Raw genomic sequence first — 21,250 nt, 5'->3', positions numbered from 1 at the left:
TCCCCCCACATGGTCTGTACAGACTCTTCTCCCCCCACATGGTCTGCACAGACTCTTCTCCCCCCACATGGTCTGCACAGACTCTTCTCCCCCCACATGGTCTGCACAGACTCTTCTCCCCCCCATGGTCTGTACAGACTCTTCTCCCCCCACATGGTCTGCACAGACTCTTCTCCCCCCCATGGTCTGCACAGACTCTTCTCCCCCCCACATGGTCTGTACAGACTCTTCTCTCCTCCCCCCCTCCCCCCCCCCAATGGTCTGCACAGACTCTTCTCCCCCCCATGGTTTGCACAGACTCTTCTCCCCCCCCATGGTTTGCACAGACTCTTCTCCCCCCCCCATGGTCTGCACAGACTCTTCTCCCCCCCATGGTCTGCACAGACTCTTCTTCCCCCCCCCATGGTCTGCACAGACTCTTCTCCCCCCCCATGGTCTGCACAGACTCTTCTCCCCCCACATGGTCTGTACAGACTTCTCCCCCCCATGGTCTGCACAGACTCTTCTCCCCCCACATGGTCTGTACAGACTCTTCTCCCCCCACATGGTCTGTACAGACTCTTCTCCCCCCACATGGTCTGCACAGACTCTTCTCCCCCCACATGGTCTGCACAGACTCTTCTCCCCCCACATGGTCTGCACAGACTCTTCTCCCCCCCCATGGTCTGTACAGACTCTTCTCCCCCCACATGGTCTGCACAGACTCTTCTCCCCCCCATGGTCTGCACAGACTCTTCTCCCCCCACATGGTCTGTACAGACTCTCCTCTCCCCCCCCCCCCCCCCCCCCCCAATGGTCTGCACAGACTCTTCTCCCCCCCATGGTTTGCACAGACTCTTCTCCCCCCCCCATGGTTTGCACAGACTCTTCTCCCCCCCCCATGGTCTGCACAGACTCTTCTCCCCCCCATGGTTTGCACAGACTCTTCTTCCCCCCCCCCATGGTCTGCACAGACTCTTCTCCCCCCCATGGTTTGCACAGACTCTACTCCCCCCCATGGTTTGCACAGACTCTTCTTCCCCCCCCATGGTTTGCACAGACTCTTCTTCCCCCCCCATGGTCTGCACAGACTCTTCTCTCCTCCCCCCACATGGTCTGTACAGACTCTTCTCCCCCCACATGGTCTGTACAGACTCTTCTCCCCCCACATGGTCTGCACAGACTCTTCTCCCCCCCCATGGTCTGCACAGACTCTTCTCCCCCCCATGGTCTGCACAGACTCTTCTCCCCCCATGGTCTGCACAGACTCTTCTCTCCTCCCCCCACATGGTCTGTACAGACTCTTCTCCCCCCACATGGTCTGCACAGACTCTTCTCCCCCCACATGGTCTGTACAGACTCTTCTCCCCCCCCCATGGTCTGCACAGACTCTTCTCCCCCCACATGGTCTGCACAGACTCTTCTCCCCCCCCATGGTCTGTACAGACTCTTCTCCCCCCCCATGGTCTGTACAGACTCTTCTCCCCCCACATGGTCTGTACAGACTCTTCTCCCCCCCCCATGGTCTGCACAGACTCTTCTCCCCCCCCCCCATGGTCTGTACAGACTCTTCTCCCCCCCCATGGTCTGCACAGACTCTTCTCCCCTCCCCCCAATGGCCTGCACAGACTCTTCTCCCCCCAATCAGATGTTTTTTGTGTTCAAGCTTGAGAAACAAGTCGCTTCCCATTGGGTTACTGAGCATCACCTCCAGTTTTCTTGCCTCTTGTGTTCCTAGAACAGCCCTGTAAGTCTAATGCCGCGTACACACGACCATTTTTCAGGACACGAAAAATTAAAAAAAAAATATTTTTATGTCATTAAAAACGATGGTGTGTGGGCTCCGGAGCATTTTGCATGACATGAAAAATGGGCATTAAAAATGAAAAAAAAATGCTCGATTTTTTCGCGTCATTTTTCATGTCGTGAAAAACGGTCGTGTGTGGGCTTTAACGATGGGGGGGAAAAAAACACGCATGCTCAGAAGTAAGTTATGAGACGGGAGCGCTCGTTTGTAATGGAGATCGCACATTCATCACACTGTAACAGACAGAAAAGCGCGAATCGTCTTTTACTAACACGAAATCGGCAAAAGCAGCCCAAAGGGTGGCGCCATCCGTATGGAACCTCCCCTTTATAGTGCCGTCGTACGTGACCGCGCTTTGCTAGATCATTTTTATTTCACGATCGTGTGTAGGCAACGCCGGCTTAACAATAATCGGGTTGAAAAAAATGTCTTTTTTTTCTAGACCATTAAAAATGGTGGTGTGTACGCGGCATAACGCATTTTTTTTTATATAGAATGACTTTTATTGTATTTGAACCCAAACTTTAAATAATAAAAGTGGATAGCGGAGGGGGTACGGTAGTCGCGGCATCCTTTATCGTCAATAGCGGAGGGGGTACAGTAGTCGCGGCCTCCTTTATCGGGTTCCTTTTCTTCGCATTGCGCCCGTTGTCCATACAAGATCGGTGTTTTTGTGCTCCGGGATGAAGACCGCCCTTCACAGAAATGGTGCAAATAGCAGGCAGAGGAGAAGAAGAATTCCTTGTCCCAAGAGCTGGCGGTCCGCTGCGTTAGGTGGGGTTTTATCGGCGGGGACACCATAGCCCCAGCCAGTGCGACAATCGCTCTTTATCTCATCGTATGCAATGGGCTCATCTTTGGGGATCTCCGCATGCAATCTAGCACTTGTCTAAAAAAAATAAAAGAACACGAGTGATTGGTTGGTTTTAGACATTTCTCAATGAAGGGTTAAAAAGAAATACATAACTTAAGAAAAACTTCAGACAGAACTTTTTTTCTCTAGTTTAAAAAATTTGGAAAAAGTTGAGATTTTTTATTTTTTTTTGCAGTCTGTGTAACCGCTGGAGAGATTTCCCTTCACTTCCTGTCAGGACAGGAAATCACCCCAAAGGAGTTCAGACTGCAAATAAAAACCTTGCCGGTGTTTCGTCAGATTAGGCGACCCGTCAGAATGTGTAAGGCCCCTTTCACACGGGTGGACCGTTCAGTTGTCAGCTTTTTAGGCGGACCTGAACAGACGCTCCGCGCAGCTCTATGGAGTGACGGATGTCCGCGGTGACGTGCCCGCTGACATCCGATCTGCCAAAGTGAGACCGATGGAAACCCTATTTTCCATCCGTCTGGCAGATCGGATGAAAACGGACTCTACGGTCCACCTTCATCCGACCCTCCAGGGTCGATCCTAGGCAGGGTGCACGGGGTGCTGCGCACCCAGGCACCGCAGAGGTGGGGGCGCCGAAGCTCCAAAGTGCTCCCCTCCTCCTTGTCTGTGTCCAGAGGCGGAGCGCATGTAATGGGTGCTGCAGTTCCCCATCCCGCTTGCTCTCTCCGCTGGCAACTGGTAAGAGCGCATACCTCCCACTGCCCCCGGGCTGGGTACCACAGCGGAGCCTAGTACCAGAACATGTTCCGGCACTCGGCTCCACTAATTAATTCTGTCCAGTGCGCATGGAGCAGTCTCCTGTCTGTCCCGCCCCCTCTGCGTGTGTCGGCTCTCCCATAGGCGGTGTGATGAGAGGCTCCTGGGTTGGCCGGAGCTGCTGCCAATCATTCCGAGCACTCCAAGTAACCGGAAAGGCCACATATGCCCCGCCCCCTGTAAAGTGCTTCGGCTCCCGGCACGCCCAAGCTACAGGGACGTCAATTTTGTTTGGGTGGCACGTCGCAAGACCGCGCAATTGTCAGTTAAATCGACGCAGTGCCGAATCGCAGTGGCCAGCCAATTCTTCCAGGGCTGAAGTGGTTAAAAAAAATGGTAACTTTAAGTATCTCTTTATTACATTTTTTAAGATATTGCTGTCCAAAAGCCAAGGACTGCCTTGTTCAGTGGAATGATCTGTGGAAGTGTTCCGGAGAACTCGGAGATCATCTCTCTGGATCTCTGTTGCAGACTAAACAGCAGAATGTTCCTGGTTATTTTTGTAATACAAATCTTGCATGGTGGAAAGCTCTTGTGGGCGCGCTCCCGTGATACAGTGGTGGCCATCGCCATAGTATCACTCGGCCCCGCCCCCCTGGTGCACCGCGTCATTGGATGTGGTTGATGGCTGCGCTGCTTTCAATCCATCCAGTGTAGCCAATCAATGGCCAGGCTGAGAACCGAGGAGGATGATGGGGGCGTGCGCAGTACTTACGAGGGGTCAGGTAAGTAAAACTGGGGGGGGGGGGGGGGGGGGGGCGATACTGTCGACTGTTTTTTCACCTTAATACATAGGATGCACTAAGGTGAAGAAACATTTATCTTTACAACCCCTTTAAGAGATTTTAATTCCTCTTTAATTGTGCGCTTCCTACCTTGGTGAACAGTTTGGGGAAGGTCCTTTTCTGTTCTACCCTGACTGTGCCCCCGTCTACAAAACCAGCTCCATAAAGACATGGGGCCTAATCCACAAAAGGGATACGCCGTCGTATCTCTGTTTCTATCTATGCGGCTGATTCACAGAATCAGTTACGCATAGATATCCCTAAGATCCGGCAGGTGTAATAGTTTTACACTGTCGGATCTTAGGATGCAGTACCGCGGCCGCCGCTGGGGGCATTTCTCGTCGAAATGCCGCTTCGGGTATGCAAATTAGCACTTACGGAGATCCACGAAGCTTTTACGCTTCGTTTTTTCTCCGTAAGTATTAGTTTGACGTCGCAAAATTAGGGCTGCTTTTACAAAGTGTAAAGTTAGTACACCATGTAAAAGTAGACCCTTCTTTCCCGCGACGCTGTCAAATTTCTTTTTAAATTTTTTTTTTTTTCCCGCCGCAAGTTTTTTTACCCGGCGTGATTCACAAAACTTGGCGTAACGTAAAACCGCGCAAAGCACGTCGGGAAAATCGCGTCGGGAGCATGTGCAGTATGTCTGGCGCGGGAGCGCGCCTAATTTAAATGGGACTCGCCCCATTACATTACGCCTTACGCCGGACGGATTTAAGTTACACCGCTCAAAATTTCTAGGTAAGTGCTTTGTGGATCGGGCACTTAGGTAGAGATTTTGCGGCGGTGTAACTTAAATGGTAAAAATTACGTTGCAATTGGGAATCGGGTCTGACTTCTCAAATGCTCTTTTGGCTGAGTAGATGCAAAATTCCCCCGAGCGTCTTCCAAGAAGAGTGCAGGACATTATCGCAGCAAATGAGGTCATCTCCATATTAATGCTGCTGGTGGTTTTGGGATCGGATGTCCAGCAAGATGCCCATTGGCATTATAATGCCCTCCTATGTTAGCGATACAATTTTATCTCCCTTTTTATGTGTTTCTGAATCTTGTTTGTTTTTTTGTAGTTGCTACTTGTCATTGAGATGTTATAATTCAGACACTGACCGCTTCCACCTCCTGAAATACTCTTATAAAGTTGTTTGCCAGCGCGGCCTTCAGTTCCTCCTCCGTCCATCCTCTACTTAGCAGTTCAGCTACAAGGTCGGGGTATTTGGACACGTCTTCCAGCCCCTCCGGCACCCTGAGGAGAGGAAAATTCTTTGGTTACTCTCGGACTGGAGCGACAACGTTGGCCGCATTGTATTCTATACAAGTAGATCCATCGCCTGCTATTGATCAGAGATTCCCGTTTCCCATCAGCTTCTTTTTTTCTAGTTCATTTTAGAGCAGATCACAGACACACCTTCCATCCGACAATGGGGTAGATTCAGGTAGATTTGCGCAGTTTTTACGGAGGCGCAGCGCACCGTTTTGCCGCTGCGCCTCCGTAAATTACCTGCGCTACCCTTGATTCAGGAAGCAGTAGCTCCGTAAATTGCGTGGGCGCTCCGGCAAAATGCCCGGCGTAAGCGCGCGCAATTTAAATGATCCCATAGGGGGCGTGGATCATTTAAATTAGGCGCGTTCCCGCGCCGAGCGTAGTGCGCATGCTCCGTCGGGAAACTTTCCCGACGTGCATTGCGGCAAATGACGTCGCAAGGACGTCATTTGCTTCAAAGTGAACGTGAATGGCGTCCAGCGTCATTCACGATTCACTTACGCAAACGACGTTAAATTTTAAATTTGCGACGCGGGAACGACGGGTATACGTAGCATTGGCTGCCCCTGATAGCAGGGGCAGCCTTACACAAAAACCGACGTACGCAAACGATGTAAACTGCGTACGCAGGGCTTGCGTAGGGTTGTGAATCGGCGTTAGTATGCAATTTGCATACTATACGCTGACCACAACGGGAACGCCACCTAGCGGCCTGCGTAAGAATGCAGCCTAAGATATGACGGCATAAGGAGCCTTATGCCAGTCATATCTTAGGCTGCAGTCGGCGTATCGAGGTTCCTGAATCGGGAGCATTTGATACGCCGGCGCAAGTAAGCAATTACGCTGCGTAACTATGGTTACGCAGAGGCAATTGCTTATTGAATCTACCCCAATGATATTAAATATTGAAGAGGTAGGATGCAGATTGCACAACCTGAACAAAGTGTGACATTTTGCTTTTTAAACAATCTTCTGAAAATACTAATGCCTGGCTTTTAGGCTAATCCTTTTAGCTTTGGTACCGGTGTTCTGTCATATTGGCCAACTCGTCAGAAACTCCAACCACCTCACTTCCGATTTTATAAAAAGATGTTTTCACCAGTGGTGGTGCGTCCATAAAGGGCGCACGGGCGCCGCCCCCTCTCTCCTGCCACCCGTCTATCACCATAGATAGATCTATCTATGGTCGCTGCTGCCGCCCCCTATTCATGTGTCCGGCCCCTTTTCGAGCGCCGGGCACCTGAATTACAGCACCGGGGGGTGTTTTTTTGGAAGCACCCGATTAGAGCCGTCGGCATCCAAAAAGGTGAACGGCGGGCGCCATGCTGGGTCCTGGCAGTTCACTCAGCGTTGTGTTAGGAAAGCCAATGAATATTCGCGTTCCTAACACTGAACCACCTCTCAGCCAATCGGGGTGCTCGGGTCTATTACCTGTCACCCGATTTGCTGAAACGACAGGCGCTGTGATCCCGTCCAATCATAGCAGGGGACAGGAGAAGACAGCGAGGAGCGTGGAGGACATTGCCGCGACCGACCGAGACAGGTAAGTGGCGGGCGGGGGATGCTTTTTTTAGTTTATAGCGCAAAAAATAAAAACCGCAGAGGTGATCAAATACCACCAAAAGAAAGTTATATTTGTGGGAAAAAAATTACGCCAATTTTGTTTGGGTGCCACGTCTCACGACCGCGCAATTGTCAGTTAAAGCGAAGCAGTGCCGAATCGCACTGGGCAGCCAATTCTTCCAGGGCTGAAGTGGTTAAAAAAAAAAATTGTAACTTTAAGTATCTCTTTACTTTTATTTCATTTTTTAAGATATTGCCAAAAGCCAAGGACTGCCTTGTTCAGTGGAATGATCTGTGGAAGTGTTCCGGAGAACTCGGAGATCATCTCTCTGGATCTCTGTTGCAGACTAAACAGCAGAACGCTCCTGGTTATTTTGGTAATACAAATCTTTGGAATTTGATGATGTCGGCACTTACCTGGGCACCCCATCGTAATCCCCTCCGAAGCCGACCGACTTATAACCAGCAATCTTCTTAATGTGATCAAAATGATCTGCAGACATGAGAGATAAGAAAAAAACTCAGAGAGCTGCGCTACATCGACGACATTTCACAAAATGTTCAGACAGATTCCTATCTCTCGAGACGCACTTTATCTCCTGGAGAACACACAAGTACCAATTGTCTGCACACCTTTCTGGAAGTTAAAGCGGAGGTTCACCCTAAAATTCAAGTTTGTCTTATCCATACCATTACCCATCCTTTTTTTTTTTTTTGGGGTTATTGTTCTTTTTAATAAATATGTTTTTCTTTGATCCATATTTCTTGTTAACACAGATGGATAGAGATCTACAAACACTTATAGAAAAACAAAATCGCATTCATTCAGCCAAAATGAACACTATTCGACAATCTCACAGGTGTATTCCCCCCCCCTTTTTATATCCTCCCCTTCCTCCCATCCCCCTTCCACACTCATGAACCCCCCAAAAAAGATATATATATTTAATTTCTCTTCCCCTTTCTTTCCCTTTCTCTTCCCTTCTCCCCTCCCCCACATAATAAATCCCCACCCTCAGTGCCCCCCTCTCTTAAACCTATACTGGCTTGAAGAAAAGGTGGCAACTCTACTGCCAGGGGACGCACACACATCCAAAGTCGGGGGGGGGGCGGGGAATGGGGGTGCTGAGCCCCGGCATTGGGAGATTTTATTTATTTTTTTACCCCAAACTCAACCCTCACTTACCAGCAACGTCCGATATGTTGGCTTTCTTGCTGCATGTGACGTAATCATTGAAGAAATTCACCATCACCAAACCTTCCTTCTCTTTCTAATTAACAAAAAAGAATAAATATAAAATGTGGTCATTAAAACTTTTTTTCCATTTAGTGCAATTGGGGAAATCATTACCATAATCTGAAAAGTGCTGAGCGATCTTAAAGGAGAACTCCACCTTTTATAGCATGATTACAGAAAAGTGTATACAGGCTCGTTATCTATTCTACACAACGCTTATATGAGCGCAAAAAGGCGCTAAAACCACTTCCGGACCGGCTCACGCCGATATACGCCGGCACTTTGTTATGGCAGCAGCTAGCTACCACAACCCCCGGTATCCTCATCTTCAGTAAACGGTCCGGTTCACGATAAAAGTGGTCTCTGCGGCGGATTCGCCACAAGATCACTTTTTTTTTTTTTTTTTGATGAATATGATGTTTCTGAATCTATCTGAAAACTTTGTGATAAAGCAAAAAGACCAATATTACGACTTTTACGGTCGATAATTACACAAAGGGCGCCGTTTCTGAACCGATATACTGCCCAATGCGCTTAGTGTGGAAAAGCCTCAGGGTTTGAAAGTTACAAATAAACCCCAAACACGGGAAATGCTTTCAAAGGCTACTATTCCTGCAGTATCAATGACCGGGACACAAACCGTACCACAAGCACTTTCGATGCAGGTCGCAAGATCACTTTTATCGGCGGCGGAAGAGGGGCCGCCCATCAGGTACACAATCAACGGGAACAGAAAAGGGTTCTTTCTACTTGACGTTACATATAGGATCAGTGGTTTTCAACCTCGGCCCTCAAGTACCCCCAACAGGCCATGTTTGCAGGTTTTCCTTTATCTTGCACAGGTGCTTTAAATCGGGTTGTTCCCAAAACATGGCCTGCTGGGAGTACTTGAGGACTGAGGTTGTTCCCAAAACATGGCCTGCTGGGAGTACTTGAGGACTGAGGTTGATGTGGACCACCCAGGGAAGTTCTCATGAGATATCGATTGAATCTGCAGCTCCGCTCCTCCTACGTACCACAATCCTGAGGACGTCGTCCGGCACGTTCCGACTGCTATTGCACAACGCGTAGGCGGACGAGTGGCTGAATATCACAGGCGCCTTCGAGACCTCCAGAGCATCTTTCATGGTCTTCACCGAGACGTGGGCCAAGTCTATGATCATCCCCAGGCGGTTCATCTCCAGAACGACACTCTGCCGGGAGGAGAGGAGTCTATGAAGAACATCATTTCTATTCTTTTTTGAAATTCACATTTTAGTAGATGACTATCTTTTAACCCCTTCAATACCGGGGGGCACTTTCGCACCCTTCCTTCCCAGACCAATTTTCAGCTTTCAGCGCTCTCGCATTTTCAATGACAATTGAATTTGGTGTTTAAAAATGAAAATTTGTTATAATGAGGACTTCTTCTATGTAACACAAAGTTCAGCACACTTAATCAGTGAAGCAATACAGAGAGATAGAGAGCTGTTTCTATGAATGTTGGTGGGCCAGCTGTCCTACTGCCAGTTTCTAAACCTCCGATAAAAACAAAATAACAAAATTCTTTGCAAAGAAAGAAAAAAATGATAACTGTGTAACACATAGAGATTGACGGGCAGTCTCAGAGATCCTGGCGCTGGAAATTGGTCACCAGTGTAAAGATTGCCCATGTAAGATTGGCCCAACACTTAACCCATTCACGAAATGTGTTGAGATCTGTAACCCCCCGAGGAAGCAAGGGCGTAATCTGCATAACGATGTTTATTGCATTCCTCTGTTTTTAAACTTTTTTTATGTAATAAAAACTGTGTATGAATTTGCTTTTATATAAAGTATTTATATTTGTTTATCCTCCATCAATAGTCCCTTGGCCACCCTTATTTTTACTTCTTTGTGTTCTGTATTGTCTCATTCTTACCTTTCCAAAGTTGGAGAGTCCGTTGCTTTTTGCTGGATCCAGTTTATCATCCACAAGCCAGTTGTCCACCCTGAGCAGACAGAATAACCAAGACGGGTTTATTAATAATCAACAATTCAGACATCACTTATGGAGGACCTGCTGCCCTTCAGGGATGGAGAAGCCGGGAGCTCCCAGCATGCTCTGCCAGTAGCACCACACTGCCCCGCCCCTTTATCACCCCCGTATATTGATCTTACCACGGTGTGTTACAGCTGTGCGACAAGGTCATATAACGCACCCCCAGGTGGTAGAAGGTGCGTAGGACCCCCAGACTGCTGTCGATCGAATGTCCTCCTTCCACACCAATCAGACTGGCCACCTTCTTAGCTTGGAAGGCCTCAAGGATCGCTAGCAAAGAAAAAACATTAGTCAATGTACAATGGAAGTCCAAGGACTGTAAATAGGCGATTGTATAATGATAGCTGAGTAGTCTGGCTGGAGAGGAGAGGATTGGCAATTCTCTCAGCATTGGAAATTCTCATGCGGGACGCGGAATTCAGAGGTTCAGAGAGACCTTGTGTGGGAAAAAGCCTCCAAACCCAAATTTTTATAGACGTTGGTACCAAACAGGTTTACCCGCTTGCAAGGGAGACTTGAAAAGGAGCAGGAAGGAGTCAGTAACTGTTGGTGAGGTGGAGTGACGGAGTTCACAGCATACTTGCCAACAGTCCCGATTTTCCCGGGACAATCCCGATAATTAACATTAGTCAATGTACAATGGAAGTTCAAGGAATTATTGATAAATAGGCGATTGTATAATGATAGCTGAAAAAGTGATTTGTATTTCCGGAGTGGAAACCCATCGCAGATCATGAGAGGCAATGAATCTTCTGCTATACGGACAATCCCTTTCACCAAATCGTTATCGTGGGTTATCAATAGTCGTCTCCACAATGTAGATCTGAGGATAAGCAACTCAAGTCAACCATCCACTGGATATGAATATTTTCCTAGACGTAGACTTCAAAGCTGAATTCCAGCTATGGCAATTATTATCTGGTTACATTGGTCCAGCTTGGACCAATGGGGGCTTTGTACAGGACGCCAGGGATGGGTACTGGGCAGCGGGTATCTGGCTCTTACCCATGCAAGGTAATGCAAGGTAAGGGGTTCCTGAGTGGTCTGGCTGGAGAGGAGAGGATTGGCAATTCTGTCAGCATTGGAAATTCTCATGCGGGACCCGGAATCCGGAGGTTCAGAGAGACTTTGGGTGGGAAAAAGTCTCCAAACCCAAATTTTATAGACGTTGGTACCAAACAGGTTTACCCGCTTGCAAGGGAGACTGGAAAAGGAGCAGGAAGGAGTCAGTACCTGTTGGTGAGGTGGAGTGACGGAGTTCACAGCATACTTGCCAACAGTCCTGATTTTCCCGGGACAATCCCGATAATTAACATTAGTCAATGTACAATGAAAACATTAGTCAGTGTATAATGGAAGTCCAAGGACTTATTGATACTGTAAATAGGAGATTGCATAATGATAGCTGAGTAGTCTGGCTGGAGGGGAAAGGATTGGCAATTCTCTCAGCATTGGAAATTCTCACCCGGGACACGGAATTCGGAGGTTTAGAGAGACTTTGTGTGGGAAAAAGCCTCCAAACCCAAATTTTATAGAGGTTGGTACCAAACAGGTTTACCCGCTTGCAAGGGAGACTGGAAAAGGAGCAGGAAGGAGTCAGTGCCTGTTGGTGAGGTGGAGTTACGGAGTTCACAGCATACTTGCCAACAGTCCCGATTTTCCCGGGACAATCCCGATAATTGGACCCTCGTCCCACTCAAAATCCTGCGATTTTGCTTTTGTCTCTGGAATCTGGACTGATTTTGGCACTAAGAAAACATGACCGCGACTCAGATCCTAGCAGGTCTCGTTCCCCCTGTGTTCAGTGGAGAGGGGAGGGGCCTCCAATCCGTGCAGCCAATCGGCTTATATCTTCAGTGTACAAGTAGACAATTTACTTGTACACTGAAGCCGGTTAGCGCCACAGATCGGAGGCCCCTCCCCTCTCCACCGAACACACGGGGAAAGAGACCTGCATTGGGTGGGTGACTGGAGGATGGTAAAACCACAGCTAAGTTTTTACCTCCCAGGTTGCCCCGACACTAGGCCCCTCCCCTCTCCACTGAACACACAAGGAAAGACAGCTGCTTTGGGTGGGTGACTGGAGGATGGTAAAACCACAGATAACCCGCCTGTTTTTACCTCCCCAGGCTGCCCCAACTCTTATATTGGTCTGTTAAAGATACAGATGGAAGCGTTGTTACAGTATATCCATAGGTATGCGCACAAGGTGTGCCTGGTGTGCCTGGGCACACCTTTATCACCCTGTGTGGTGCAGATTCCCCCTGTTCAAGCAGCCAATATTTCAGCAAAGTCCCCTAACAGGGTTTTAAAAAAAAAATTGTTAACTTTTTATTTTTTTAATAATAAAAAAATTAAATAATAAAAATAAAAACTACTGACACCATCCACTGCCCTACGGACACCTTTGGCATACATACACACGTGTGTTTCAGCTTTGAGGTACACACCCCAATGCAATAGGCAACCTATCGTTATATCTGCTTAATAAGTGCAACAAAAATACCCGATGATCCTGCCAGAAATCCTGTCAGCAATGGCAGCCATCACATCCCTTATAACAGGTTCTCTTTAATGTAAATAAAGGAGCCGGCTGTCACCATTTCCCCCGGATCCCCTCACCTGTCGAGCTGCCGACACACACGAAGTCCCCGGGGTATTTCTCACACATGCCATGGACGACGTCGATCTGCTCCAATGTCCTTCTCACGGCGTCCTTCCCCTGCGTGTCACACGGGACATACGCCGCCCAAAACTACAAAACATGGAAAGAGAAATGAAACTTTGTATTGTTTTTGTTTGTGAAAAGTTTGGAGTTTAAAGCATAGAAAAGAAACAAGCGGCATCCTATTCACATTTCTGTGCTGGCCCAGCTCCTCTGCCCCTCACCTCCCTATATAACCCACCCCACATCCCCCCCGGCACTACCTCACCTGACTGCCCACCCGCCCCCCATTCCCCCCCGGCACCCCCTTACCTGAGTGCCCACCCGCCCCCTATCCCCCCCAGCACCCCCACACCTGAGCGCCCACCCGCCCCACCATCTCCGGCACCCCCCTTACCTGAGCACCCATCTGCCCCCTATCCCCCCCAGCACCCCCACACCTGAGCGCCCACCCGCCCCCCCCATCTCCTCCGGCACCCCCTTACCTGAGCACCCATCTGCCCCCTGGCACCCCCTCACCTGGCCGCCCATACGCCCCCCATCCCCCTGGCACCACCTCACCTGAGCACCCATCTGCCCCCTATCCCCCCAGCACTCCCTCACCTGGCCGCCCACCCGCCCCCCATCCCCCCTGGGAAACCCCCTTACCTGAGCGCCCACCCGCCCCCTATCCCCCCCAGAACCCCCTCACCTGGCTGCCCACCCGCTCCCTATCCCCCCGGCACCCCCTTACCTGAGCAACCACCCGCCACCTATCCCCCCCGGAACCCCCTCACCTGGCCGCCCACCCGCCCCCTATCCCCCCCAGAACCCCCTCACCTGGCTGCCCACCCGCCCCCTATCCCCCCCAGAACCCCCTCACCTGAGCAACCACCCGCCCCCTATCCCCCCCAGAACCCCCTCACCTGGCTGCCCACCCGCTCCCCATACCCCCGGAACCCCCTTACCTGAGCAACCACCCACCCCTATCCCCCCGGAACCCCCTCACCTGGCCGCCCATCAGCCCCCTTTCCCCCTGGCACCCCCCCACCTGAATGATCACAGGCCCCTCACCCCCCCGGCACCACCTCACCTGGCCGCCCACCATCCTCCCCAGCACCCCCTCACCTGGATGCCCACCCGCCCCCCATCCCTCCCGGCACCACCTCACCTGGCCGCCCACCATCCCCCCCCCCCCCCCCCCCCCCCCGGCACCACCTCACCTGGCCGCCCACTATATCCCCCCCCCCCCCCCCGGCACCACCTCACCTGGCCGCCCACCCGCCCCTCTCTCAGTTTGGGGATGTTGGTGTGGGTGCTGTTCAGGGTATTCAGGTCCACTTTACTCAGCTGGTCGTTGAACTTTTCCAGGAACTGCCAGGGGAGATCGTTGTGTCTGTGGAGGGAAAGGAAAGATCTGTTAGATTTATATCTCTTCTTCTGATGAATTTGTCTCCTGTCTCCCCCCCCCCCCTGTACAGCAGAGCTTAGACTGGGAGGAGGAGGAGGAGGATGGCACTGAGCTAATCAGGTTCTACAGACTGCACATGTGCTGCTGACAGTGAAGAAGCTAACAGGGGGAGAAAGCAGAGTGAGCAGAAGGATGACTTCATTAGTGCCCTGCTGACCCTTCAGGGTCACCCAGCTGTGCTGCTGCTGCAGTAGAAGATCAGATCTTGGTCATAGGCGTGAGCACAGGGTGTGTCAGGTGTGCCCAGGCACACCCTAATCACCATGTGCAGCATAGATTCCCCTACTGTCCTGGCTCCCCCCCCCTTCCCCCCACACCGCTGCTGGCTTCCCTCCTCTCCTCTCCAGATGACTGTTGCTGCGGGGATGTTTTAGGATGAATGAGGGAAGGGGCTGATAAATATGTCATTTACTGACCCCTTCCCTTTCTGAATGAACACAGTGAGCGATCGGTAGTGTGTGTTTGAGCTTTGGGGTGCGCACACCTATGATCTTGGCTGTGCAGGCAGCAGTAGTTACCGCCCCCCATTCACCCAACTAAACTCAAACTAGTGACTGGGGCCTCGCTGCAACCGCCCTGCAACCGCACACAGTTGTGGTGTAGTGGGCAGTGGCAGGTGGTGTTTTTTTTTTTTTTGGGGGTATCCGATGAAGCTGACTTTTATCAGTCTTACCCACACACCATCAGTCAAAAATCCGACCGCGTCCAAACGCGGTGACGTAAAACACTACGACGTGCAGAGAAAAATGAAGTTCAAGGCTTCCGAGCATGCGTCGACTTGATTCTGAGCATGCGCGGATTTCTGACCGATGGACTTCCACACAGAAGATCTTTTCTCACAACGTTTTTTTCTATCGTTTTTTTATCCACAGGAAAAAATTAAAACATGTTCTATTTTTTTCACCGATGGAAAACAAACCGATGGGGCCCACACACGATCGGTTTGTCCGATAAAAACGGTCCATCGGTCTGTACAGGGCTTTAACCACTTGCTGCCCGCCAATGACAGATTGACGGCGGCAAAGTGGTTGTAGAATCCTGACCGGACGTCATATGACGTCCTCAGGATTCTGAGCCGCTGTGCGCCCCCGGGGGCGCGCCTCGCGGCGATCGTTGTTGCAGGGTGTCAGTCTGACACCCCGCAACACCGATCAAGGTAAAGAGTCTCTCACGGAGGCTCTTTACCACGTGATCAGCCGTGTCCAATCACGGCTGATCACGATGTAAACAGCAAAAGCCGGTATTCGGCTTTTCCTCATTTGCGTCTGTCAGACGCGAGTAGAGGAGAGCCGATCGGCTGCTCCTCTGACAGGGGGGGTTTGTGCTGATCGATTATCAGCACAGCCCCCCCTGAGGATGCCCACTGGACCACAAGGGATGCCCACTGGACCACCAGGGATTCCACTAGATCACCAGGGATTTAAATCAAAGGTATGCCACCCTAGACCACCAGGGATGACACATAATGGATGCCAATCAGTGCCACAATGGATGCCAATCAGTGCCCACAATGGGCATCACTGATTGGCAGGCATTGTTTGGCACTGATTGGCATCCATTAGTACAACACATTAGTTAGTGCCCATCTATGCCCATCCATGCCGCCTATCAGTGGCCATCCATGCCACCTATCAGTGGCCATACGTGTCGCCTATCCCTGCCCATCCGTGCCACCTATCCCTGCCCATCCGTGCCGCCTATCCCTGCCCATCCGTGCCGCCTATCCCTGCCCATCTGTGCCGCCTATCTTTGCCCTTCTGTGCCACCTATCCGTGCCGCCCATCAGAGCCCATCCGTGCCGCATATTGGTGCCCATCTTCAATGCCACCACATCAGTGCCACCTCATCGGTGCCCATCAGTGCCACCTTATCAGTGCCAGTCAGTGCAGTACCATCAGTGCCCATTAGTGAAGGAGAAAACATACTTATTTACAATGTTTTATAACGGAAACAAAAAATATGTTTTTTTTTTTCTAAATTTTCGGTCATTTTTTTTTTTGCAGAAAATAAATATCCCAGAGGTGATCAAATACCACCAAAAGAAATCTCTATTTGTGGGAACAAAATGATAAAAAAATTTGTTTGGGTACAGTGTAGCACGACCGCGCAATTGTCATTTAAAGTGCAACAGCGCTGAAAACTGAAAATTGGTCTGGGCGGGAAGGTGTATAAGTGCCCCCCGGTATGGAAGGGGTTAATTGTGAAAAATTGTCAATAAAAACTATTGAAATGAAAAAAATGAAACGATAATAATCTCCCATTAAACTCTGGGTTTTATCATGTGACAGTTTTGGCCTCACACTCACCCATCCATGACAGGAACTTGCTCCATTATTCTCAGCGCCTGCGCTCGGTCTGAACGCGCCCCCGCCGCACACCAACACAGCAGCAGTGCCAGAATCCCGCGGACCGCCATGGCGGATTGTGATGTCTAATGGAGATTCAAGTCTTCCCGAGGTTCCAAGAGTTCCGTCCAGACCCCCCACGTCCTCAGCAGCGGTGCCCCCTGTTACCCCAACACCTGGCAGGCGATTGCTGAGCAGCTCCTCACCGTTATATATCCTGGGGAGGAGAATTAATCAGTAACTTGAAGAATGAAGATTTGTAATTAACTCATCTCAGGTAATCAATGACTCAAAAAGGATTAAACCTTGGAATCCCATCAGTGGCGCCATTCACACCTATTAGGAAAAGGATTGTCTTCTGATACCTGTAGGCAGGTAATACATTTAAAGGACAGGCCCACCCTAGATTGATATTTAAAGGAGAAATCCAGCCTGAGCTTTTTCAGCTGCACTTCTCCTCTGGGTCACAGGCAGGGCTCAACTCCTGCGGGAACGCGTGGGAACGGAGTTCCTGCACTTTTTTCACAGCAGGAACGCAGTTCCCTTTGCAAGGACTAGAGCAGCCCGAGCCGCCCGAGCCAATCCTTCGCTAAGTGGCGATGCCCAGCGCGAGTCACTGTCAGGCGAACCTTAGTAATCCTAAATTCTTTCTAAATTAAGGAGACCAGATGTTTAAATTAGAAAATTCGACGTGATACTGAGCATGCGCACGCATGCGCCGTTCGATAAAAGCGTCATTCACGTGGGGTCACAAAACATTTACATACAACACGCCCCCTTACCAGCCTAGTTTGAATTAGGCGGGCTTAAGCCGTATCAGATACACTACGCCGCCGTAACTTAGAGCGGAAGATGTTTCTGAATACGGGACCTGCCGCTCTAAGTTACGGCGGCGTAGGGCCAGATTCACAAAGAGATACTCCGGTGTATTATCTCCTGATATCTCCTGATCCCCCATCGTATCTCTGACTTACACTGGTCCTATCTATGCGCCTGGTTCATAGAATCACATACGCATAGATAGGGCTAAGATCTGACAGTGTTACACTGTGTTACACTGTCGGATCTTTTTTTCGATTTAAAAATGGCGCCGGGGGCGTTCCCGCTGATTTACGATAAATAATATGTAAATCAGCGAGATACGCAAATTCACGAACGTACGCGGACCCGACGCAGTCTTCTTACGACGTTTCCGTAGCGGCGTACCCGTCGTATACTTACCCCTGCTTTCATCAGGCGCAGCCAATGTTAAGTATAGCCGACGTTCCCGCGTCGAATTTAAATTTTGTAACGTCGTTTGCGTAAGTCGTTCTAGAATACGGATGGACGTCGTTTACGTAAGCGTCGCAACCACTGACGTCCTAGCGACGTCAGTGGGAGCAATGCACGCCGGGAAATTCCCCGGACGGCGCATGCGCATTTAAATCGACGCGGGAACGCGCCTGATTTAAATAGTACACTCCCCTAGCCGCGGAATTTGAATTCCGCCGGGGGATTTAGGATCCGCCGTCGCAAGTTTGGAGGTAAGTGGTTTGTGAATTAGCCACTTGCCTCCTAAACTTGCGGGAGCGGATCTTAAATCACGTAGAATGAGCGGATCTATAGATCCGCTGAGCTACGTGAATCTGGCCCGTAGTGTATCTGAGATACGCTACGCCCGCCTAAAGATAGGCGCTTTTTTGAGAATCTGGGCCTATATATACATTTTTTGTGTTTTTTTTCTTTTCCCTTAGATCCCATTGCATATATTGGGGCATGATCATATCATTGGGAGTTATACTTCCCTAAAAAGCTTCCCTAGCTATATCCTGCATGAGGTGACTCGAGGCATCCCTAACTGTTACATTGCATGTTGTTGCTGCGGCATTTGGAGACACGCATGATCAATTTAATTTTCATTCACTTTGAGTCGGTAGGTTGCCATCCATAGCCTTGCCCTCAACGATGATCCCCTTTGCTGCCTCTGTTCATGGTTTTATCTTATTTACTCTGATTTTTATTATTTATTTGTATCTATTGTATGTATCTACTTTGTTGCTATGTAGATGTATATGTCAATATTTTTCTGTTGTTTGTATATATGGTTTCTATTATGTTTGTTTTTGTAGAATTTGCTATGGTCATACCTTCCGGATATACCCCTGATGAAGGGACTATTCATATGTCCCGAAACGCGTCGGGTGGATCAATGACCATTATCCTCGGCTCATTACTCTATTATTGCATATTGTTTTGCTAAATCTATTGTTGGCGTTTCCTACACCATTTATTACATTTATATACTTTTTCATTGCCATTAACCACTTCCCGACCTCCTCATGTACATATACGTCGGCAGAATGGCACGGACAGGCACAATCACGTACCTGTACGTCCTCTGCTAGACGTGGGTGGGGGGTCCGATCGGGACCCCCCCCCGGTACATGCGGAGGTCGGGTCCGCTCGGGGAGCGATCCGGGACGACGGCGCGGCTATTTGCTTTTAGCCGCTCCGTGGCGATCGCTCCCCGGAGCTGAAGAACGGGAAGAGCCGTGTGTAAACACGACTTCCCCGTGCTTCACTGTGGCGGCGCATCGATCGGGTGATCCCCTTTATAGGGGAGATCCGATCGATGATGTCATTCCTACAGCCACACCCCCCTACACTAGTAAACACATACTAGGTGATCCCTAAATGTTACAGCGCCCCCTGTGTTTAACTCCCAAACTGCAACTGCCATTTTCACAATAAAGAATGCAATTTAAATGCATTTTTTGCTGTGAAAATGACAATGGTCCCAAAAATTTGTCAAAATTGTCCGAAGTGTCCGCCATAATGTCGCAGTCACGAAAAAACTCGCTGATCGCCGCCATTAGTAGTAAAAAAAAAAAAAAAAAAAAAAAAAAAAAAAAACTATCCCCTATTTTGTAAACGCTATAGATTTTGCGCAAACCAACCGATAAACGATTATTGCGTTTTTTTTTTTACCAAAAATAGGTAGAAGAATACGTATCGGCCTAAACTGAGGAAAATTTTTTTTTATATATGTTTTTGGGGGATATTTATTATAGCAAAAAGTAAAAAATATTGCATTTTTTTCAAAATTGTCGCTCTATTTTTGTTTATAGCGCAAAAAATTAAAACCGCAGAGGTGATCAAATACCACCAAAAGAAAGCCCTATTTGTGGGGAAAAAAGGACGCCAATTTTGTTTGGGAGCCACGTCGCACGACTGCGCAATTGTCTTTTAAAGCGACGCAGTCCCGAACTGTAAAAACCCCTTGGGTCTTTAGGCAGCAATATGGTCCGGGGCTTAAGTGGTTAAATGATATATATTTTTTACTATACTGATTAGATTTTCTTTATTTGGTTTGCCTCAAAAAATCCCACAATTCCTGTTCTGGGGATACTTGCTTCCTTTTCTTATATACGTACCGGGATTGGCCACCATGTATGGCTCCGTCTCGGTGGATAGACATTCTTACACAAATGTTGTGTATGTTTACCAGAAAATCAATATTGCTTGCCTTTGTTCCCAGAATACTTTGGAACGTCTCAGTTTATTGTATCAAAAATATGATAACAAACAATAAACCAATACAGATACATAGAAGAGTTATAAGAGGAGCAAGAATAACGATCAAAACTATAAAAGAATAACATTATCCATCAACACAGTAACAGTCATCATGGTAAATCTGAGGATACATTAGAACACTATGGCCCAGATTCTCAAAGGAGATACTCCGGCGTATCTCTGAGTCCGGCCGGTCGTATCTATGCGCCTGATTCTTATAATCAGTTACGCATAGATTTCTATTAGATCCGACCGGCGTAAGTCTCTTACGCCGTCGGATCTTAACTGCATATTTACGCTGGCCGCTAGGGGCGTGTACGCTGATTTACGCCTAGAATATGTAAATCAGCTAGATACGCGAATTCACGAACGTACGCCCGGCCGACGTGGTACAGTTACGCCGTTTACATTAGGCTTTTCCCGGCGTAAAGTTACCCCTGCTATATGAGACGTACATGTGGCGTAACAATGTTAAGTATGGACGTCGTTCCCGCGGCGAATTTTGAAAATTTTACGTCGTTTGCGTAAGTCGTTCGCGAATGGGGCTGGACGTCATTTACGTTCACGTCGAAACCAATACGTCCTTGCGGCGTACTTTGGAGCAATGCACACTGGGATATGTCCACGGACGGCGCATGCGCCGTTCGTAAAAAGCGTAATTTACGTGGGGTCACATAACATTTACATAACACACGCCCACATCTTCCAAATTTGAATTAGGCGGGCTTACGCCGGCCTATTTACGCTATGCCGCCGCAACTTACGAAGTTCTTTGAGAATACTGCACTTGCCGTCTAAGTTGCGGAGGCGCAATGTAAATAGGATCCGTTACGCCCGCACAAAGATACGTCGATCTACGAGAATCTGGACCATAGTAAAGATGAAGAACTTTTAATCTGCGGGTTCAAATTTAATATGCAGAGATATGTTCATGGCCGTCGTTA

General features: G+C 49.1%; 1 protein-coding gene and 1 non-coding gene across 2 annotated transcripts; both read right to left on the bottom strand.

Annotated features, from left to right (window-relative positions):
- Positions 1 to 2,216: 2,216 nt before the first annotated feature.
- On the bottom strand, positions 2,217 to 16,949 carry DPEP1 (dipeptidase 1). The gene is made up of 10 exons (XM_040329633.1): positions 16,713 to 16,949; positions 14,205 to 14,331; positions 12,914 to 13,046; positions 10,411 to 10,561; positions 10,172 to 10,241; positions 9,288 to 9,464; positions 8,221 to 8,305; positions 7,452 to 7,527; positions 5,318 to 5,453; positions 2,217 to 2,675 (listed from the first exon to the last, which is right to left on the bottom strand). Exons 1-10 carry the CDS (start codon positions 16,820 to 16,822, stop codon positions 2,484 to 2,486), a joined length of 1,257 nt encoding a protein of 418 aa, XP_040185567.1. The 5' UTR covers positions 16,823 to 16,949; the 3' UTR covers positions 2,217 to 2,483.
- LOC120918054 lies at positions 8,810 to 8,938 on the bottom strand. The gene has a single exon (XR_005744267.1). It is a non-coding gene; the product is annotated as a small nucleolar RNA SNORA71 (small nucleolar RNA).
- Positions 16,950 to 21,250: the final 4,301 nt, after the last annotated feature.

This window comes from Rana temporaria, chromosome 11, assembly GCF_905171775.1.
Source record: "Rana temporaria chromosome 11, aRanTem1.1, whole genome shotgun sequence".
In the NCBI taxonomy this organism is placed as follows: Eukaryota; Metazoa; Chordata; class Amphibia; order Anura; family Ranidae; genus Rana; species Rana temporaria.
This window is presented reverse-complemented; position numbering and strand designations above follow the sequence as displayed.